Genomic DNA, 16355 nt, shown 5'->3' with positions numbered 1-16355 from the left:
TGAGGAAGGCAGTCCCTTCCACAGGCGCCCCAGCTAGATCATGCCAGCCAGGAACGGCGGGAGGAAGAGTCCGATTGTCCCCAGCAAGCAGACGATGACAAACATCCAGAGAAAGATGCGGTCAATCACCATGGCAACGTACTTCCAGTCCTCTTTCACCTGCAAACAAGGGAGAAAGCGTGAGCCAGGCAAATGGCCACCAGCCTTCCTTGCGCTGTTCAGAACTGGGGTGGGGAAGCCCCCTAAAAACCAAAATATTGAGATTACAAATCCAACGTAAAATTGCAGCAGAATGGAAAAGGTGCCAATCCAGCCAGCCCCAGCCAGCTGGGAGCCTCACGAACATGCTTTATGGGGCAGCGTTCGAAAACTCCTTGGAAATTTCCGTCACCAAACTGCTGACGAGGCGCCCAGGCCTGGCAAGGGGACGTTTTGGTAACACGCTGTCAGGGTGCAGGACATGGGAGGCAGGAGCCCAGCCAGGGGCAGCCGGATGGGGCAACAGGACTTGAGGCAGGGCCCGGTCCATCAGTAAGTGCAGAAACGGTGCAGCCAAGGCCCAAGCCAAGAGGAGGGCATCTCGGGACAGGACAAGGGTGCAGTCCGGAGCAAGCCAAAGGTCAAGAACCAGGAAGACAGACAGAGCAGGGTACAGATGATGGGGACGGGGGCCAGGAGCAGTGAAGGTGTGGCAATCAAGGCTAGGTGGCAAGCTAGCAAAGCTGGCCAAGGCTAGGTGAAGCGAGGCATGGCAGGATACAGCAAGGCACGGAGCAAGGGTGCATCCAGGCACGGCACGGCAGGGCAGGGCATGGCATGGCAGGAGCCAGACGCATCAAGGATCGGGCGAGATGCTGGAGCTGACCCACAGCGAGCAGGAGGACCTGCGCCGCTTCGATGAGACAGCAAGGCAGGTCCCCCCAGCAAGGGTCTGGCAAGAAGCAGGCACGACGGCCACGAGGAGGACCCTTGCTGCTGGGGCTGGTGCTGGAGGGAAGAGCCTGCTCTTGCATAGCGCCTCCTCCGGACTCCGCGCTGCGCTGCTCAGGAGGCCGGGAGCTCCAGTGGGACCTGGACTGCTCCCGCACATAGCATGCGGATTGTTCTGGTTCTGGCCACCAGACGGCGCCCTGGAGCAGCTCAGATACGGTTGCTCTGCCTCCTCGGCCTTCCCTCAACCTCTTCCTCACAGCAGGAGGACTGCCAACCTTTGAGACTTTCGCAACTTTGAGAAAGTCTCGGGGGCGCTCTCACAAAATGGCTGCCAAGACAGGTGTGTCCAATCACGAGACATGCATTTTCCAAAAGGCAGAGACAGAATCACTCTGCAGAACCCTAATGAAGACGGCACTGCAAAGCGGTACTCTCCTTTCCAGTGTGCCTGTTAAAATGTTTTCAGCTCGGAATTCTTAAAAAATAAAGGAAGAGTACATTCCATGAAAAACCAGGAGGGGCGGAAAGAGGGTGGGAACCCGTCCCACAGGACGGGGTCTCTTGGCAGCGGCGTGACTGCATGGAATCCTGCCAGCAGCCGTGGGGTCCCCCAGAACCACATGCTGGGGCGCAGGACCAGAGATGGGGCAGGGCCGAGATCCTGTGTCCAGGGCACCAGCCCGATCCAGCCAGCCACTGCTGGAGGGAACACGGCGGGTGGGCTGGGCGGGGTTTCTCATCCAGGCTGGGGTTTTCCGAGCACGGACTCACCGAGAAATCGGCGTCCTCGGCCCGCAGGTGCTTGGCTACGTAGTGCACCCCCTCCAGGGCCTTCAGGAGGCTCGGGGAGAGCCTCAGCCCCTGCTCGGAGGGCGGCAGACTCTCCGGCTTGCCGGCTGGATGCTGGACCAGCTCCACAAAGCCCCTCCCCAGGTGGCGGGCACAGGTGTAGCGGTACTGGAGGCAGGGGTGGTGGCTGGAGGCCTGGAGGGGCAAGCGGCCGGCAGGCATCCTCTCCTCGTGGCTCAGGCCTCCCTCGTCCCACGGCTCGTCCACGTCCGTCTCCAGCCAGCACCTCGAGGTGCTGAGGGTCTCCGGGGGCATGTCGTACTGCCCGATGACGTCCTCGCTGGCCACCCTCAGCCCCGCGGTGAGCACCGGGGGGCGCTTCATGAACAGCCAGCGGGGAATGAAGTCCAGGAAGACCGTGCGCACCCAGCGCGGCATCTTGTGGGTGCTGGGCGAGCGGTGGTGGACGTTGAGGACGAAGACGGTGATGACGATGGAGAGGGTGACGAAGATCATGGTGAAGAGCAGATACTCCCCAATCAGCGGGATCACCAGGGAGGTGGAGGGGATGATCTCGGTGATGAGCAGCAGGAAGACCGTGAGCGACAGGAGGACGGAGATGCAGAGGGTGATCTTCTCCCCGCAGTCGGAGGGCAGGTAGAAGACCAAGACCGTCAGGCAGGAGATGAGGAGGCAGGGGATGATGAGGTTGATGGTGTAGAAGAGCGGCAGGCGGCGGATCACGAAGCTGTACGTGATGTCCGGGTAGATCTCGGTGCAGCAGTCGTACTTCTTGGTGTTGTAGGTGCCCACGGCCTTGACGATGGCCCACTCCCCGCTCTCCCAGTAGTCCTTCAGGTCCACGTGGTGGTCCATGCTCTCCAGGTCGATCTTGGCCTTGTCGTAGGTCCAGGAGCCGAACTTCATCTTGCAGTTCTGCTGGTCGAAGGGAAAGAAGGTCACGTCGATGCTGCAGGAGCTCTTGTAGATGGCGGGGGGCACCCACTTCACGCTGCCGTTGGAGAAGAGGTGGGCCTTTGTCATGTGCGTCACGGCAAACTCCCCGTCGGCACTGAAATGGAGAGCGGGCCGGGGTCAAGGGCACGAGGGAGCGCGCCGGCGGCGAGCGGAAGGCTGACACGGCTGTCCCAGGAGGGCTCGCCGGTGGTCCGTGGCAGCCGAGCCCGTCCAGAGTGGGGTACCCATCAAAGTGCCCAGCAATGAATCGGGGACCATCGGATTCATTGTGACGGAAACTTCGCTGGGCCACCCCTCGCCCCTTGCAGGATGGCGAAATTGGGGTCCCCCATCTGGGCAAGTGAGATTTGAGTGTCTAAGGCGGATCTGCTCGCAACCACGTCATCTCCGGGGAAGCGCCCAGGCACTGTTCTGCACCTTGGACTGGATCGGAAGTCCTCACACCCGGCCAACACCACACTCCGGGCTCAGTGGGTCGGGAGGGTGGGGTCCGGCTGACCAGGGCTCCCTTTTGACATGGTTCTAGGATTTCCCGAAAGGGCTCATTTCCACCGTTCTTCCTTGAAAGAACTCCAGGTGGTTCACAGCCGCCTCCTCCTCCTCCTCCTCCTCCTCCTCTCAATCTTATCCTCACAACAGCAACCCTGTGGTTGGGTGGACAGTCAGCGCCTGGGTCACCAAGTCACCGCAGGAGCTTTGCAGCCAAGTGGGGAGTGGAACCTGGATCCCCCGGGCCCCAGTCCACACTCTGACCGCCGCGCCACGCCACGCCAGCTTGAAGAAGAGCTAAAATGAAGAACTAAGAGAGACACAGACTCCAGGAACAAGTTAAGATGTGGTGCATCCACATCGGGTCGGGAAGAGGCGACCTGCAGCAGCTTGCAGGGCCCATTCTGGCGATCCCGAGCCAGGCAACCGGTCCATTTATAATGCCGTATTGCCTGGCTGTGGCTCTCCAAGGACTCCGACTGGAGATGCTGTGGAGTGAACTGGTGGCCTCCCCCACTGAGCTAGACCCTGGTGTAGAACAGGCTTCCCCAACCTGGTGCCCTTCGGATGTGTTCGACTACAACTCCCATGACCCCCCACTGCTGGATTATGGGAGTTGCTGTCCAAGACAGCGAGAAAGCACCGGGTTGGAAAGGGCCGGCGCTGGGCGTGAGCGGTCGCCTTTCCAGCGCCTCTGCAGGGGAACACAAAGAGGAGGAACTGAAAAGAATTTGGCATTCAACTAAAAAAAGATCCATCAAGGGGCAACAGGAAGGGGCATCTGACCAGGAAGATGCTGCGCAGCAGATTTCTCACGCAACTGGGGGGGTTGCTGGGGGGCCCAGCGACACGACCGCACTCTTTTGGGAGGTGCTTGCGCGAATCTTTGCCCTTCCCACGCTTACCAGGCCGACCGTTCACTGAGATTGCTCTACGCCCCGTGCGCCGGCCATCGCTGCTTTCCGCCTGCCGGCGTGCTCTTCTGCACAACACACCCTCTTCCCCGGACTGGCCGTCTTGCGGCCCTTGGGCCTGCCCGGTGCCACTGTGTGGTGCACACACAGACGTGTGTGATGTGAGGCAACTAACACACTGCTTCAGCTTGTGCTCAACGGTTTCTCAGCAATTTCCGACCCGCCAGTGGCAGAGGGGGAGGTTCGGCTTCTTTGAAATTACTCGACATTTTTGTGCAAATCTGGACCAAGGAATTGTGAATCTCACGTGAGGTTTGCACAAATTAGGGTCAACGTGTTGCGATTCCTGTTGCTCTTTTTATTTTATTTTTATTTTACTAGAACATTTCTCTTATTACGGCATTTCACATGAGAAGTACGGAGGCCAGCTCCTCTCATCTGTGCACGCTCCACCAGGGATTGCCGCAAGCTTAATTTCAGATTCTTGCAAAAGTTGTCCCTTTGCTCCAGAATTTGTTGAAATGTGCACAAATGGTGGAGCGGAAACCCAAGTTTTGTGCAAATTTCACCAGCTTGAAAGAAAAACAATTATGCAGTTCATGTCCTGTTTTGAAAACAGAAGACAACGTTTGGGCTCAACTGGTATCGTATTGTGTTGGTCCCAGCACACAGATCAGAATCCATGGAGCGGAGCCGAGAGAACCCTTTGGACTTTCGCCCCTCTGCCAGATGCCTTACACATCCCTCGCACACAAACGCACACGGATAAAATTCGCCTGTGATCACAGCACCGGGCCAGGAATGGAGCCCTCGATGCACAACCGAAAAGCATCCCTGGATGGCAGCAGACCGCCAGAAAGCGAGCCAGCCCCTGCCTGCCTGCCTGCCTGGGCCGGGTGCAGCTTTGCACGGAATTCGATGCACCGGCACTCGTGCGTTGCTCAGGGGCTGCACGTCTTTCTTCAAAGCCAGAGTTGAGGAGGGAAGGTGGCAGTTCCCCAGCATGCCTCCCTGCAAGCGCATTGCCCGTTTCCTCTGCAGTCACGGTGTGGCACATGGTCACACGACACCGTGGCTGCCCAGCGGCTGCCACCCGGGCGTGCTTCCAAGGCTCCCCCTCCAGAATGCACCTAAAAGTTTATCCCTGAAGGAGAAGGTATATTTGGAACCCAAAGGGCCCGGAGCTTTGCTCAAGGCCATTTCAAGGCGTAGGAGACCCGCCATGCATAAAATCAGGCCCGCAAGGGCGGACCAAGTATCCCAACAGCTTAACGTCCTGCTTCTACCAGGGGCCACCCTCCTCCTCCTCCTCCTCCTCTATCCTGACCTCCTTTTCCTCTCTTCGGTGGTTGTGCAGTGCAGAAATTAAATAAATGTGTCCTTGGGACAAGAATCCAGTTACCAGGGTCTGTGAGTCACCTGGTCCCACCCAGGGAGCCCCGTGTTCAAATGGGGACCAGGACACGGGCCTCCCCAGTCCCAGCCAATGCCTACAGCCTCATGCTGCCTGGGGCCCCTATGCCCACAAAAAGCCGGCCACGGAGGCCACAGGACGCTTTGCCCGTTGTCCAGGGCCTCCCACATGCTAACGAGCAGCCGCAGGCATTCCTCGTCACCCGTGCTGTTCAGGGGAGCTTCCTCGGGAGTAAATGGGGCGAGGGGCGCAGGTCTCCTTGGAACACTGAGTTACAGCGCCTGAACCAGCAGGGCAGGCCCAAAACGCTCGCTGGACAGAGAGCCGCTCTTTGGGATCCGGGCCCCTCCTTTCCGGGATGCCCACCAGCCCCCTTTCCTCCATCTCAGCAGCCTGCCACATCCATCGCCCAGGGCCTGTTTCTTGGGGTCCCCCTTGGCTCCCACCCTGCAGCTGAAGCTCTTCCACAAACCTCGGGGTTTCCCCACCCTTGCCGGTTCCTCCCTCTCGCACACAGAGGAGGCCATCCGGCCGCTCGAGGACCGGCAGTGTGGCAGAGTCCTGTGCACACCTTGGGAAGATTCTGGGGATGATGGGAGCACGGTAGGAAAGGATTCCCGCAATGCCAGCCTGCCCAGGAGGCCCAGCCACGACGGAAGAAGCTGTTCAACTCTGAAGGCACCTGGCTGGGGAAGGCCGGAGAAGTCTCTGCTCTGACAACGGGGAAGGGGGTTCTCCGGTGCCCCCCATGCATTAACCCTTCCCGTGCTGTGTTCTTCCAGGGGTGTCTTTGCAACCAAATCAGCGCAACGCGGTCGCCCCGCTCCCCGTGCGCCTTGCACCAGGCCACGCGTCCCCAGCCGGCACCTACTTGTTGTACAGCACGATATCCGGGATCCAGATCATCTCGGAGGGGACGCGGATGGAAGTGACGTCGTCAAAGTCCGCCGGGTTCCACTGCAGCTTGTAGTCATTCCATTCCTGAGGGGCAGGAAAGAATTCCATCCGTTATTTTCTATGCCACTTTTCTCTCTAAATATGAACGGGGTTGCACCGTTGAGAGATGCTCGCCGGCCCCTTCTGGGTGCATTCACTCCAGCACAAGGCTCAGTCCTCCAGGGAACACAGGCTTTTAAAAGGGGGAATGGAACCCGAATGTTTTAGCTGCCCTACTCCACCTTCTAAGGGACAATGGCAGGCATGGGACCAGTTCTGGTTGCTCTGGACACCCGCAGCTCAGAGAGCCAAAAAGCAGGAGGACCATGTAAGCGGCAGGGCAGAAATCAACCCTTCGCCCTCTGTTCTTCGTTCCACAAAGAGCTGCACGGGAAGGGCATGCAGACAGGAATAACACGCAGCGGGGAAAGCAGTGCTAAATCCTCTCTCTGGAAAATAGGAAGTGGCTCGGAAAATAGGAAGTGGGAAATGCAGCCCAGCACAGCTGAGGACGCCAGGCTGGGGAAGGCCGACCCGGGTTCCTCCCAGTGCCATGCAACTCTGCTCGGCTTCTCCCGGCCCGATTACCTGCTTCAGCCAGACATTCGTGGTCATCATCTGGTTCTTCTCGTCCTTGGAGGGGAGGGAATGCGTGAGAAAGAAGCAGAAGGGGGTGGGTGGAAAGGGGGAGACAAGCATACAGTCCCTTCCCAGTATCACATTCAGCCCTGCAAAGAGGAGGATAAGACATCACGGCTGCACGGAAGCCCCAGGCTAAGCTCGACCCAACCCTTGAGCCAGAGGAAGGAGAACGGCCACCACGTTCATCCACGGGGATTTTCCTAACCACAAGAGGGGAATATCCACCTTGCTTCTCCTGCGGGCAGCCACCCATCGTGGCTTGCTGGGTTTGCGTGTTTTCATGCGATGACTTCTAGGAAAAAGGTGGTAAGCAATTCCGTGGCATCGCAAAGCCAGTTCAGAGGGAGGGTTTTCCTACCGTCGCTCTGAATGGTGACTCTTTCCTCTCCCTGCCATGGATCCCATCCCCTGAAGTTGGGAAGAGGGAAGTGGTGGCTGCCAGTGTTGCAAAGGTGCCCAGGGCGAGTCCCAGTGGGTTGGGGTACGTACCACGTCAATCAGCTGAGCAATGGACAGCCCGAACCTGACGATAACGACATCGGAGGTGTTGGGGACCGGCCGGGCCCACTTGTTGTACGCACTGAAGAGGTACTTGAAGAGTCGCTCCTCGGCCTGGGTGTGTGTCTGGCCTTGAGCAGATGCTGAAAGGCAAGGAGCAGGTAAGTGAGTCTAACAGCCACTGCGCATTCGCTTTTCCACACGGGGCATCTCCTGCCCGCTCATCGTTCCGGATGCGTGGCTCTTTACAGGCTCTGCAGGGGACATTACGACCCTCCAGTTTGGCTTCTGAGTCTAAACAGCACCTTCTGAACGCTTCTTTTTAAGGCAGGGCAATGCAACAGTTTATTGTCAAAGCAAAAGGAAAGGCCGCTTTGCCGCGTGTGGTTGCATTTTTCTGCCACGCCACACCGCCGCCTCGCGGCCGTGCCATGGAAAACCAAGACAGCAAATGCGCTTGCTCAGATCTCCGTTCTGCAGCCCGTGGAGAGCCTCGTTTAGAGAAGTCCCAAATCAAGGTGGCCCCAGTGCGGTTCCCCCCAGCTGCAGCTCCAATCATTGGCCACACCGCCTGGGGATGATGGGAGTTGTAGTCTGCCATATCAGGGCAGCGCGGAGACGTGCCCCTCAACTGAAGAGGACCGCAGGCAAAAACGGGGTCTCCTGCTGACGGCCCTTTCCTTGTGAGCTACCGAGAACTGGAGTGAGAAGACTTTCCTAGCTTGAATGCAGCCCGGAAGAACACGCTGCCACGAGTCCCGCCCGCGAGGGACCGCAGCATGCACGCCACGACAAACCCACCGACGACAGCTCAGAAAATTTGAGGAGGAAACGTTCCCATTTTGAAGCCTGTCGGAATGCGTGTGTGTCTGAACTATAAATAGATGCCGTTCGATGCCACTGATTTAGAAGTGTAAATGGAATGAATTGAGCAACTGGAGACCTGACTTGCTGTTGCCTTACAATTCGTCAGGCAGGGTAATAATTTGTGGTCATTATCCTTGAACATTTGAATGGGTCAAGATTCTGAAATCTTGCCAAACGGCCTCTTTTTCGTCACTGCTCGGTGTGGGTGCGTGAATTCCAGGCTGAACAAGATAACCATCCATGCAAATCAGGCTCTGAGGACGCTGGCGGCCATGAAGCAAAGGAGAAGTCGGTCGGATCCTGACACTCTGTAGGAATTCAGAAGCAGCACAAGTGCGGCAGTCACTGACCGCAGAGTCAGCTGAGAAGTGGAGGGTGGTTGGCTGTGGGTCATTTGGATCACACAGAAACGTAGAAACAGAGCGAGTCGGAAGGGGTCTCCCGGGCCATCTAGTCTGACCCCCGGCTCCAGCTGGCTCCGCTCACGACATGCCCGCCATGTGCCGGCTCCATGTGGAAGCCCAACACCTGGAAGTGCCCAGGTAGCTTTTGCTGTTGCAGTTGTTGTTACGCTGCAGCTTGGGTTTTTTCCCTCATGCGAGGAATCCAGGCAGGCTCCATTTCATCCTCACAGCAACAACAACCCTGTGAGGTAGGTGAGGCTGAGAGGAAGGGACTGGCCCCAAATCGCCCAGGGAGCTCCCTGGCTGAGCGGGGACTAGGACCTGCTAGCCCTCGGGTCCTGCCCAATTCCCTAGCCCCATATCGCACTGGGTACTGTGTCCTCTGCTTTCCTTTAGCCAGGAATGTGGGGGCCTCACAGTTTGCATCTCCTTGGCCTTCCAGTTCGTCCTCCTCAACTGGAGCAAGGGCTGGATCAGCACGGTCGCATTTAGGAGATCAAAGCCAAGCTCAGGGAACCAGGGTTCAATTTGGGCGCCAGGAAGCACTTCCTGACGGTTAGGACCCCCAGGGTGAGGAATGGGCTGGTGGAGGGTGGTGGAGGCCCCATCGGTGCGGGTGTTCAAGGACAGGCTGGACGTGCACATGGTAGGCATGTTGTGAGCAGAGCCGGCTGGAGCCGGGGGTCAGACTAGATGGCCCGGGAGGCCCCTTCCAACTCGCTCTGTTTCTATGTTTCTATGTACCACTTCCTTCCTTCCTGCCCTGAACCTCTCCCCCCTCTGGCTGCCTCTGGCACTTTTATCACCCCAAGTCTCCCTCCCCCCCCCCCCCCCCCCCCCCCCTCAGTTTTCTGCCTGCTGCCTGCTGGCTCCTTCTCTCTGAATGCTCCCCGAGGCAGGGACCTGTCTGGGACTAGCATTTATTTATTTATTTATTTAAAACATGTCTATGCCGCCCCCATCGCAACAAAGCCTCGGGGCGGCTCACAAGTATTCCTCAGTAAAACACCACAGACCCCCATGGTGCCGTACATGGAAATCATCATCACCCCGAGAATTAAATGTAAGGTTCGAACAAACAAATTTGCAACAGCGGTGATGAGTCAATGCCTTAATGGAACCTGGTCGGGGGCCCTCCCCTTCCTTCCCCCACACTGTTTATGGCCGCTCCAACCCAGGGCAGAAAAGGCATCTGCGTTAATAAAAGGCCAAGCGACATCAATCCGGGGCCTGATGCCTTTGCCTCCAGCTGCCTCCAGCCGGTGATGGATCGGCGCGAGGGGCTGTGGCTGGGCCAGCTCCCAGCTCTGCTCCTTGGGCTGTTTGGCGAGCAGGTCGGAGTGCGAGCAGACGGGGCTCACCCGGCTCCGCGAGCGGCTCCCGTTGGGAACGGCAAGGGTGGTGTCGGGCGAGAGCCCCGGCTGGGGCGGCACTCATCCCGCTGGCGTGGCCACTGCCCTCGCCTTCTGGCCGCGCCCACGGGTCGCGGCGGGGTCTGGCTTCGGACCCTTCGCGCTGCCGGCTTGAGGGTCCCGGTTGCGCCTGGCTACCGAGGCAGTTTTGCTCAAACGGGGAGCTGCCCGCCGACCGGAGATGCTGGCCCGGCAACTGGCGTCCGCGGAACAGGCCAACGCCATGCTGGGGGCAGTTCGAAACGGAACTGCTGTCCTTCTTGGAGGTGACGCGGGGCCCCTTGGGTGGGCACCCCTGTGCAAACTCGTGGGGCATTTCCCAGTGTCCAGAGGCGCCGATTCCATGGGGGCCCAGTCAGGGGGCTAATACTTCGCGGACGTGGCCAGTAGCCATGGATTCCCCCTCGTCCCTGCCTGTGGTCAACCAGGCCAAGCCGGGGCCATCACCGCCTCGTGCAGCCGCCGAGTCCACGGTTTCACTGGGTGCAGAATGGAGGGTTTCCTGCAAGCCACAGTGCCCTGTGTGATATTGCGAAGGTCTGCAAGGCGTCCCCTCAAAGTGCGGGGCGCAGCAGGAGCCCTGCGGATGGCTCAGGACGCTCTCGCCAGCAGTGCTTTGCCCCCCACCTTTCAGGACAGAAAGAAGAGAAGTGCATGCAAGCCGCAGGTAAGTCACGGACCTGGGCTCAGGTATCACGACAGGCCAGTTTTAGGCATCCAGTGGGGGGGGCTTGGAACCTTCCCCCCTGCGGACACAGGAGGATGTACATGAAAGGCATTTAAAGCAAAAAATACGCAGACGGTGGCTGGTCAGCAAGAAAAGCTTCCCGGAATGAGACGGCCTTTGGCAGGCACCCCAAGCCGCCCTGTGCAGGCGCCTGCCCGGCCTCCAAGGCAGGGAACCCCAGAGAAGTGGGGCCACCGTGCTGAAGGCCCTTCTGGTGGGCTCCAACAGGGCTGCAGGCCTGGGAGAAGCTTCCCCCCCCCCCACCATGGCCCTGCTGATGGGGCAGCTTGGAAGGACGAGGGGTCCCAAGCTGGCCAGGGCTGTTCCCGCAGCTGCAGAGAGGCTGCCCCTGACCACAGCGAGCGGCAGCCTGGGGGGCAGTCCCACTGGGGGCGCACAGCAGTGCTCCAGGCACGGGGTCACCACTGCTGGGCTACTCAACAAGCCAATCGACCCGATTTTGGCCAAGTGGGGCATGGAACCTGCTGCGTTTTCTAGCTCCTTGTGCGGGGAGAGATGGCTTGGAAACTCGGCACCTGGCGGAGGGGGAGCAGACGTCTCCCCTCCCTCCTCTGCCAGTCTCTTCGTTCACCTGCATGGAATCTCTGGTCGCCGCTGGTGACCAGGCAAGCTGCGAAAGGCAGGGCTCACTAAGAGGTCCGGGGGAAACCGGTCAGTGGCCTCGAACTGCAGGCTGCATATTACCGCGTCATCGCCCACCTGGAATTCCTGCACCTGTCCTCCCGGCCTCACGCCCTCCAGATGCGTTGGACTGAAAGGACCCCACTAGCCCTGAAGCCTTAATCCTGGCCCGGCAGCACGTCGGAGCCCAAGGCTGTTCCTGCAGCAGAGGAGCTGAGGAGAAGCCACTCCCAACCACAGCCGAGCGGCCGCCTCCTGCACTCACCGCAGCCTGGGGGGCAGCCCCACGGGGGGCGCAGGGCAGTGCTCCAGGCGCAAGACCCCCTGCAGCCCTGCTGTGTGGCCACGACATCCCAGGCCAGCGGAGGTGCGTACCTTTCCGAGCTTGTTTCCCCCTTCACCTGCCACACTTCTAAAAATCAAAACCAAGCGGCTTCTGCAATAAGCTCTTCCTTTGGGACTGTAGAAAGCGACTGTTTCTAATTAATGCCGGAGATATTCATAACAGTCACACAGGAGCTTCAGAACGGAGTCACAAAGACGGAAGAGGCATCATAAACTTTTCCAACATTCCTCTGCTAACAGCTCCTGGCATCTCCGGGTTAAGGAGCCATCAAGAAAATGATGAACTGAACCAGGAGGAAAGACGGGGGAAAGTGGATTCTTCTGAAGCCTTTCCAAATGGGGCAGCCCTCCTGTCAAACTGCTTCCTTCCCCAAACCAAAAGCTATGGACTAGGAACATGCCTGTCCTCGGAGCGCTGAGTACCCTGCTCATGTCACAGAAGAAGCCTCTGCGAACGGAAGGGTCCCGCCCAGAGGGGTAAACACATTCCCAGCCGAGGCCTCCGGGGCTCTGCTGGCTCTTCTGGGAGCACAGCGAGAGACGGGTCAGTCGAGGTACATGCGCCAGAGAAACGGGGCTGCGCATCCCGCTGTCAGTCATTCTTGCAGGAGAGGAACCGCTTGTGTGCTCTATGCACGAAGGCTCTCCTTCATCCGACGTGACGGCACCGATGCAGAGAAAGAACGTCCACGCACGGCCTTGCACGACTTCGCGACCAAATTAGCTTTGCAAGGGCTGGGCGGCTGAAGCAAGCGGGAGCCTTCTGCAGGAGAAATGGCGAGATTTGCAAAACCCAGGCAGCTTGTGGAGGTGACCCAAGAACCAGCCAGGGAGGAACTGGGGGGCTTTGGGGGTGAGTCCCGTGGGGTGCTAGAACTTGGGGTCTCAGGAGGCAGCTGACAGAGGGAAGGACTTCTAGGCACCGCTGGTCTGTGGAATTTGCTCCTGGGGAGCTTTCACGGGAGGCGGGCCTGCAAAAGCGAGGGGCTGCACCCGCAAGCCCCGCTGCAGGAGAACCACAAGCGCCGCGGCACTCATCCTGCACGTGGCCACTGGGCAAGGTCCGGTGCGCACTGCACAGGCCTGGCCCATTCCAGCAGGGCTCCCCTGAAGTCCTTCGCTCAGACGAGTGACTTTGTGGCAGGCACAATTTGTCAGTAAACGTGTCCCAGGGTGTTGCCCTTGTGAATCCATATTTCACCCCGTAAACCACCCCATATTGGCACCCTACACAAAAGAGCAGCAGTTCATCACGCAGCTGCTGGGCAGGGAAAGCCGTAAGAGGCGAGACGGAGGGAGCTGGGTCTCTCCAGCCTGGAGAAGAGGAGACTCAGAGGGGATCTGTTGGCGACATACAGATGTGTGAGGGGGTGTCACACGGAGGTGGGCACAGACCTGTTCTCCCCTGCAGAGGAAGGCAGGACGCGCTCAAACGGAGCCAAGCTCAGGGAGCCAAGGTTCACTTTGGCTGCCAGGAACCACTTCCTGACCGTTAGGACCCCGAGAGTGTGCAGTGGGCTTCCCTGGGAGGTCTTTGAGGCCCCATCGGTGAGGATGTTCAAGGATAGGCTGGACATGCACATGGTGGGCATGTCGTGAGCGGAGCCGGCTGGAGCCGGGGGTCAGACTAGATGGCCCGGGAGGCCCCTTCTGACTCGCTCTGTTTCTGTGTTTCTAAGTACAGTTTTTGAGTCCCAGAGGCTGCCTCATCTTGTGCCAGACACAAACCTCACATTCAAAATATTATTTGAATAATTATTTATCATGGTAATGCAAAGCTCAGGGAATTAAGCTTCAATTTGGATGCCAGGAAGCACTTCCTGACAGTCAGGACCCCGAGGGTGTGGAATGGGCTTCCCCGGGAGGTGGCTGAGGCCCCATTGGTGCGGGTGTTCAAGGACAGGCTGGACATGCACATGGTGGGCATGTCGTGAGCGGAGCCGGCTGGTGCCGGGGGTCAGACTAGATGGCCCAGGAGGATCCTCCTGGCTTGCTCAGTTCCTATGTTTCTCTTTTTCTATGCTAGTGACTGAGCAGGTCCCCTGCGCGGTCACCCATCCAAAGAAACGGAGCCGATAACTGTCGTCAATAAACCAAGTTGCACCTAAAGTCCTTTACGCTTGTAAATTCTATTTCCTTTGACACACATCCTGTTTTGGAATGGCTTTCCTTTCGTGGAAAAGCACCTCTTTCTCTGCCTCCCCCCTCTCTGGCTAACTGACATTTAACGGGACGGGTGAAACCTTTTTCCATCTACTGTAGTTTGGGCATTTTCTTGCTGAAACACACGGATCGCTTGGTACATTCGTTTGCATTGAAAGGTGCTTGGATCGATTAAAGGACAAGGCAGGGGAGAAAAGGGGTTCTCCCTTACCTGACAACGCGGCAACGAAATAGCACACGGTGATCTTAAGCGCGGGCCGAGCGGCGGTGAACCGATGCATCTTCCAAGAGGTCGTTGCTTGCACCTTCCCACGAAATTCCCACCCTGGGAGGAGAAGCTGGGCAAGCGCTTCTTTTCCCCGGCAGTCCCGGAGGAGGGGCGATGCGGGAGGTGCTGCCGGCCACGGCCCCTGTCAAGGAAAGGCTCCCGATGGTCCAAGCCACATCACTTCTCTCAGGGCCGCTCCGTCTCGCTCGCCAAGGGCTGTCAGTCACCCCGACATCTGGCACCAAGAGGCCACGCCTGGGCTAGACGGCACCTTGCAAACCGCTCTCTCTTGCACGCAACCGATGGGAAGCGGAGAAGGTACCTGGTCAATGGCGCTCGGACGGGTCCTGGAGGCAAGGCTCACGCACCACAAGGCGCTCCCTGGAAAAGACCACAGGAAGGCAGGCCAGGCCGGGGTTAACCATCCCGTACGTGGCACGCACCTGGCCGCTCCAGAGAAGGTGAGAGCCTTCCTGGCGGCAGGTGGCAGGTAGGGGGGAGAAGCAGGTTTGCACCGGCCCCCTCGCAACAATGCACACACGGCACTTGGACACAGGTCTGCATAACCGGACATGCGCACTCTGGCTGGGTTCACACAACATGGTCAGTTATGGCGACTCGCAGGCCGCCGTGGCTGACCGTGTTGTGTGAATCCACTCAAGGCACGAATACACGGCCGTGCGCACCAACACGCACACAGACGCTGCGAGGAACAGGCGGGGGGGGGGGCTCCCCTGCACTCCGCGTGTGCAGCCGCACGCAGACGTGGGGTGCAGGAAATCAGGCAGGGGGAGAGAAGCGCTGCCTTTGGCCTTCCATTTCCACGTGCAAACGGGTGGGAATCCCCCCCCCCGCCCGATCTGCCTGCAAACACCGAGGCTTCTCCAGCCTTCTTGTCTTTGCAAAGCAGTGGAGAGGAAAATAGAGAGGGGAAGGGAGTGGGTGGAAGCTGCCCCCCCGTAAAAGTGGATGAAGTATGCTTCGTTAGAGGTAAGCTCGAGCCAGAGGGAAGCTGCCAATCCCTCTGCAGCAGGGTAGATGGAGAGCGGAAGGCCCAATTTCAGCCAGTGAGAGCCAAAGAGGACGTGCCCCGACGCTGCGTCTGACCGAGGCCGCGCTGGTCCAGCCCTCTGTCCGTGGAGCGGCCAGCCAGATGCCCCGGTGCGAAGACCAGCGCGTGCCACGGGGGCCTCGGGAGCCGGCAGCCGGGGCACACGGGCAGCGCAAGCTCCCACGTCGCCACTGGCGGGACGGACGCCCCTGACCGGCCCTGCTGCCCGCTCTCCGGCTGGGTCTGGGCAGAGTGAGGCAGAGAACGGGCTCTCCGAAGAGCTGCAAGGCCAGCTGCAGTGGTGGCGCTTGCGAGACGTCCGGCAGAGGAGCCCTTCCTCAGAGCAGTCGCACCCTGTGCAATGAACCCACCTCACAGGGTTGTTGTTGTGAGGATAAAAGAGCCTGGAGGAGGAGGAGGAGGCAAGCCCCTTGGGATCCTGGCGAGAGGGAAAATGGCAGGATATAAATGCCGTGTCATAAGCGTGACCATCAGGGCTAGTGACCAGGGATACAGGATCCACTCCCCTTTCCAAGGCATCCAAAGAGGGGGCCAGCATGACATCCCATGAAGGTGAAGCCCGCTGCTGAACTCCCTGCCCTGCAGAGGAGGACTTCCTTTCGTCGGTCAGAAGTCCCCCGCAACAGTTTCGCAGGGCGGCCCCCTGCGCCCAGCCGTGGTGGGAGAGGAGCCCTCGACTCCGTCCTCCACTCCGGCGCCCTTCTCCTCCAAGCCCAGAATCTGCGAGCAGCCCTGGAGGGAACGCCGGCTGCCTCAGGCCCGCAGCCTCCCCGTCTGCAAATCTTTTGACGCTGGAAACTGACACCGCGTCAGCACAGAGCGGGGAAGCCGCTGCAGCTTTCCGCTTGGCGTGCCGCCTTCA

At 59.2% G+C, this 16355-nt stretch overlaps 1 protein-coding gene across 1 annotated transcript; it reads right to left on the bottom strand.

Moving 5' to 3' along the window:
• Positions 1 to 33: 33 nt before the first annotated feature.
• CHRNA2 (cholinergic receptor nicotinic alpha 2 subunit) lies at positions 34 to 7698 on the bottom strand. Its single transcript, XM_044450363.1, has 4 exons — positions 7585 to 7698; positions 6389 to 6498; positions 1705 to 2794; positions 34 to 159 (listed from the first exon to the last, which is right to left on the bottom strand). Exons 2-4 carry the CDS (start codon positions 6421 to 6423, stop codon positions 34 to 36), a joined length of 1251 nt encoding a protein of 416 aa, XP_044306298.1. The 5' UTR covers positions 6424 to 6498; positions 7585 to 7698.
• Between the last annotated feature and the right edge of the window lie 8657 nt (positions 7699 to 16355).

This window comes from Varanus komodoensis, unplaced genomic scaffold (genome assembly GCF_004798865.1).
Source record: "Varanus komodoensis strain SLA01 unplaced genomic scaffold, ASM479886v1 scaffold64, whole genome shotgun sequence".
NCBI lineage: Eukaryota > Metazoa > Chordata > Lepidosauria > Squamata > Varanidae > Varanus > Varanus komodoensis.
Note: the sequence above shows the minus strand (reverse complement) of the source record. Positions and strands in the feature narration are given on the sequence as shown.

What these genes read in the sequence shown, in the direction of transcription:
- CHRNA2 (XM_044450363.1), bottom strand. Translation starts at nt 6,423, where the DNA reads ATGATCTGGATCCCGGATATCGTGCTGTACAACAA. An exon ending in GATATCGTGCTGTACAACAA is followed by an intron (nt 2,795 to 6,388) that starts GTAGGTGCCGGC and finishes TCTCCATTTCAG; the next exon opens with TGCCGACGGGGAGTTTGCCG. An exon ending in CCGAGGACGCCGATTTCTCG is followed by an intron (nt 160 to 1,704) that starts GTGAGTCCGTGC and finishes CCTTGTTTGCAG; the next exon opens with GTGAAAGAGGACTGGAAGTA.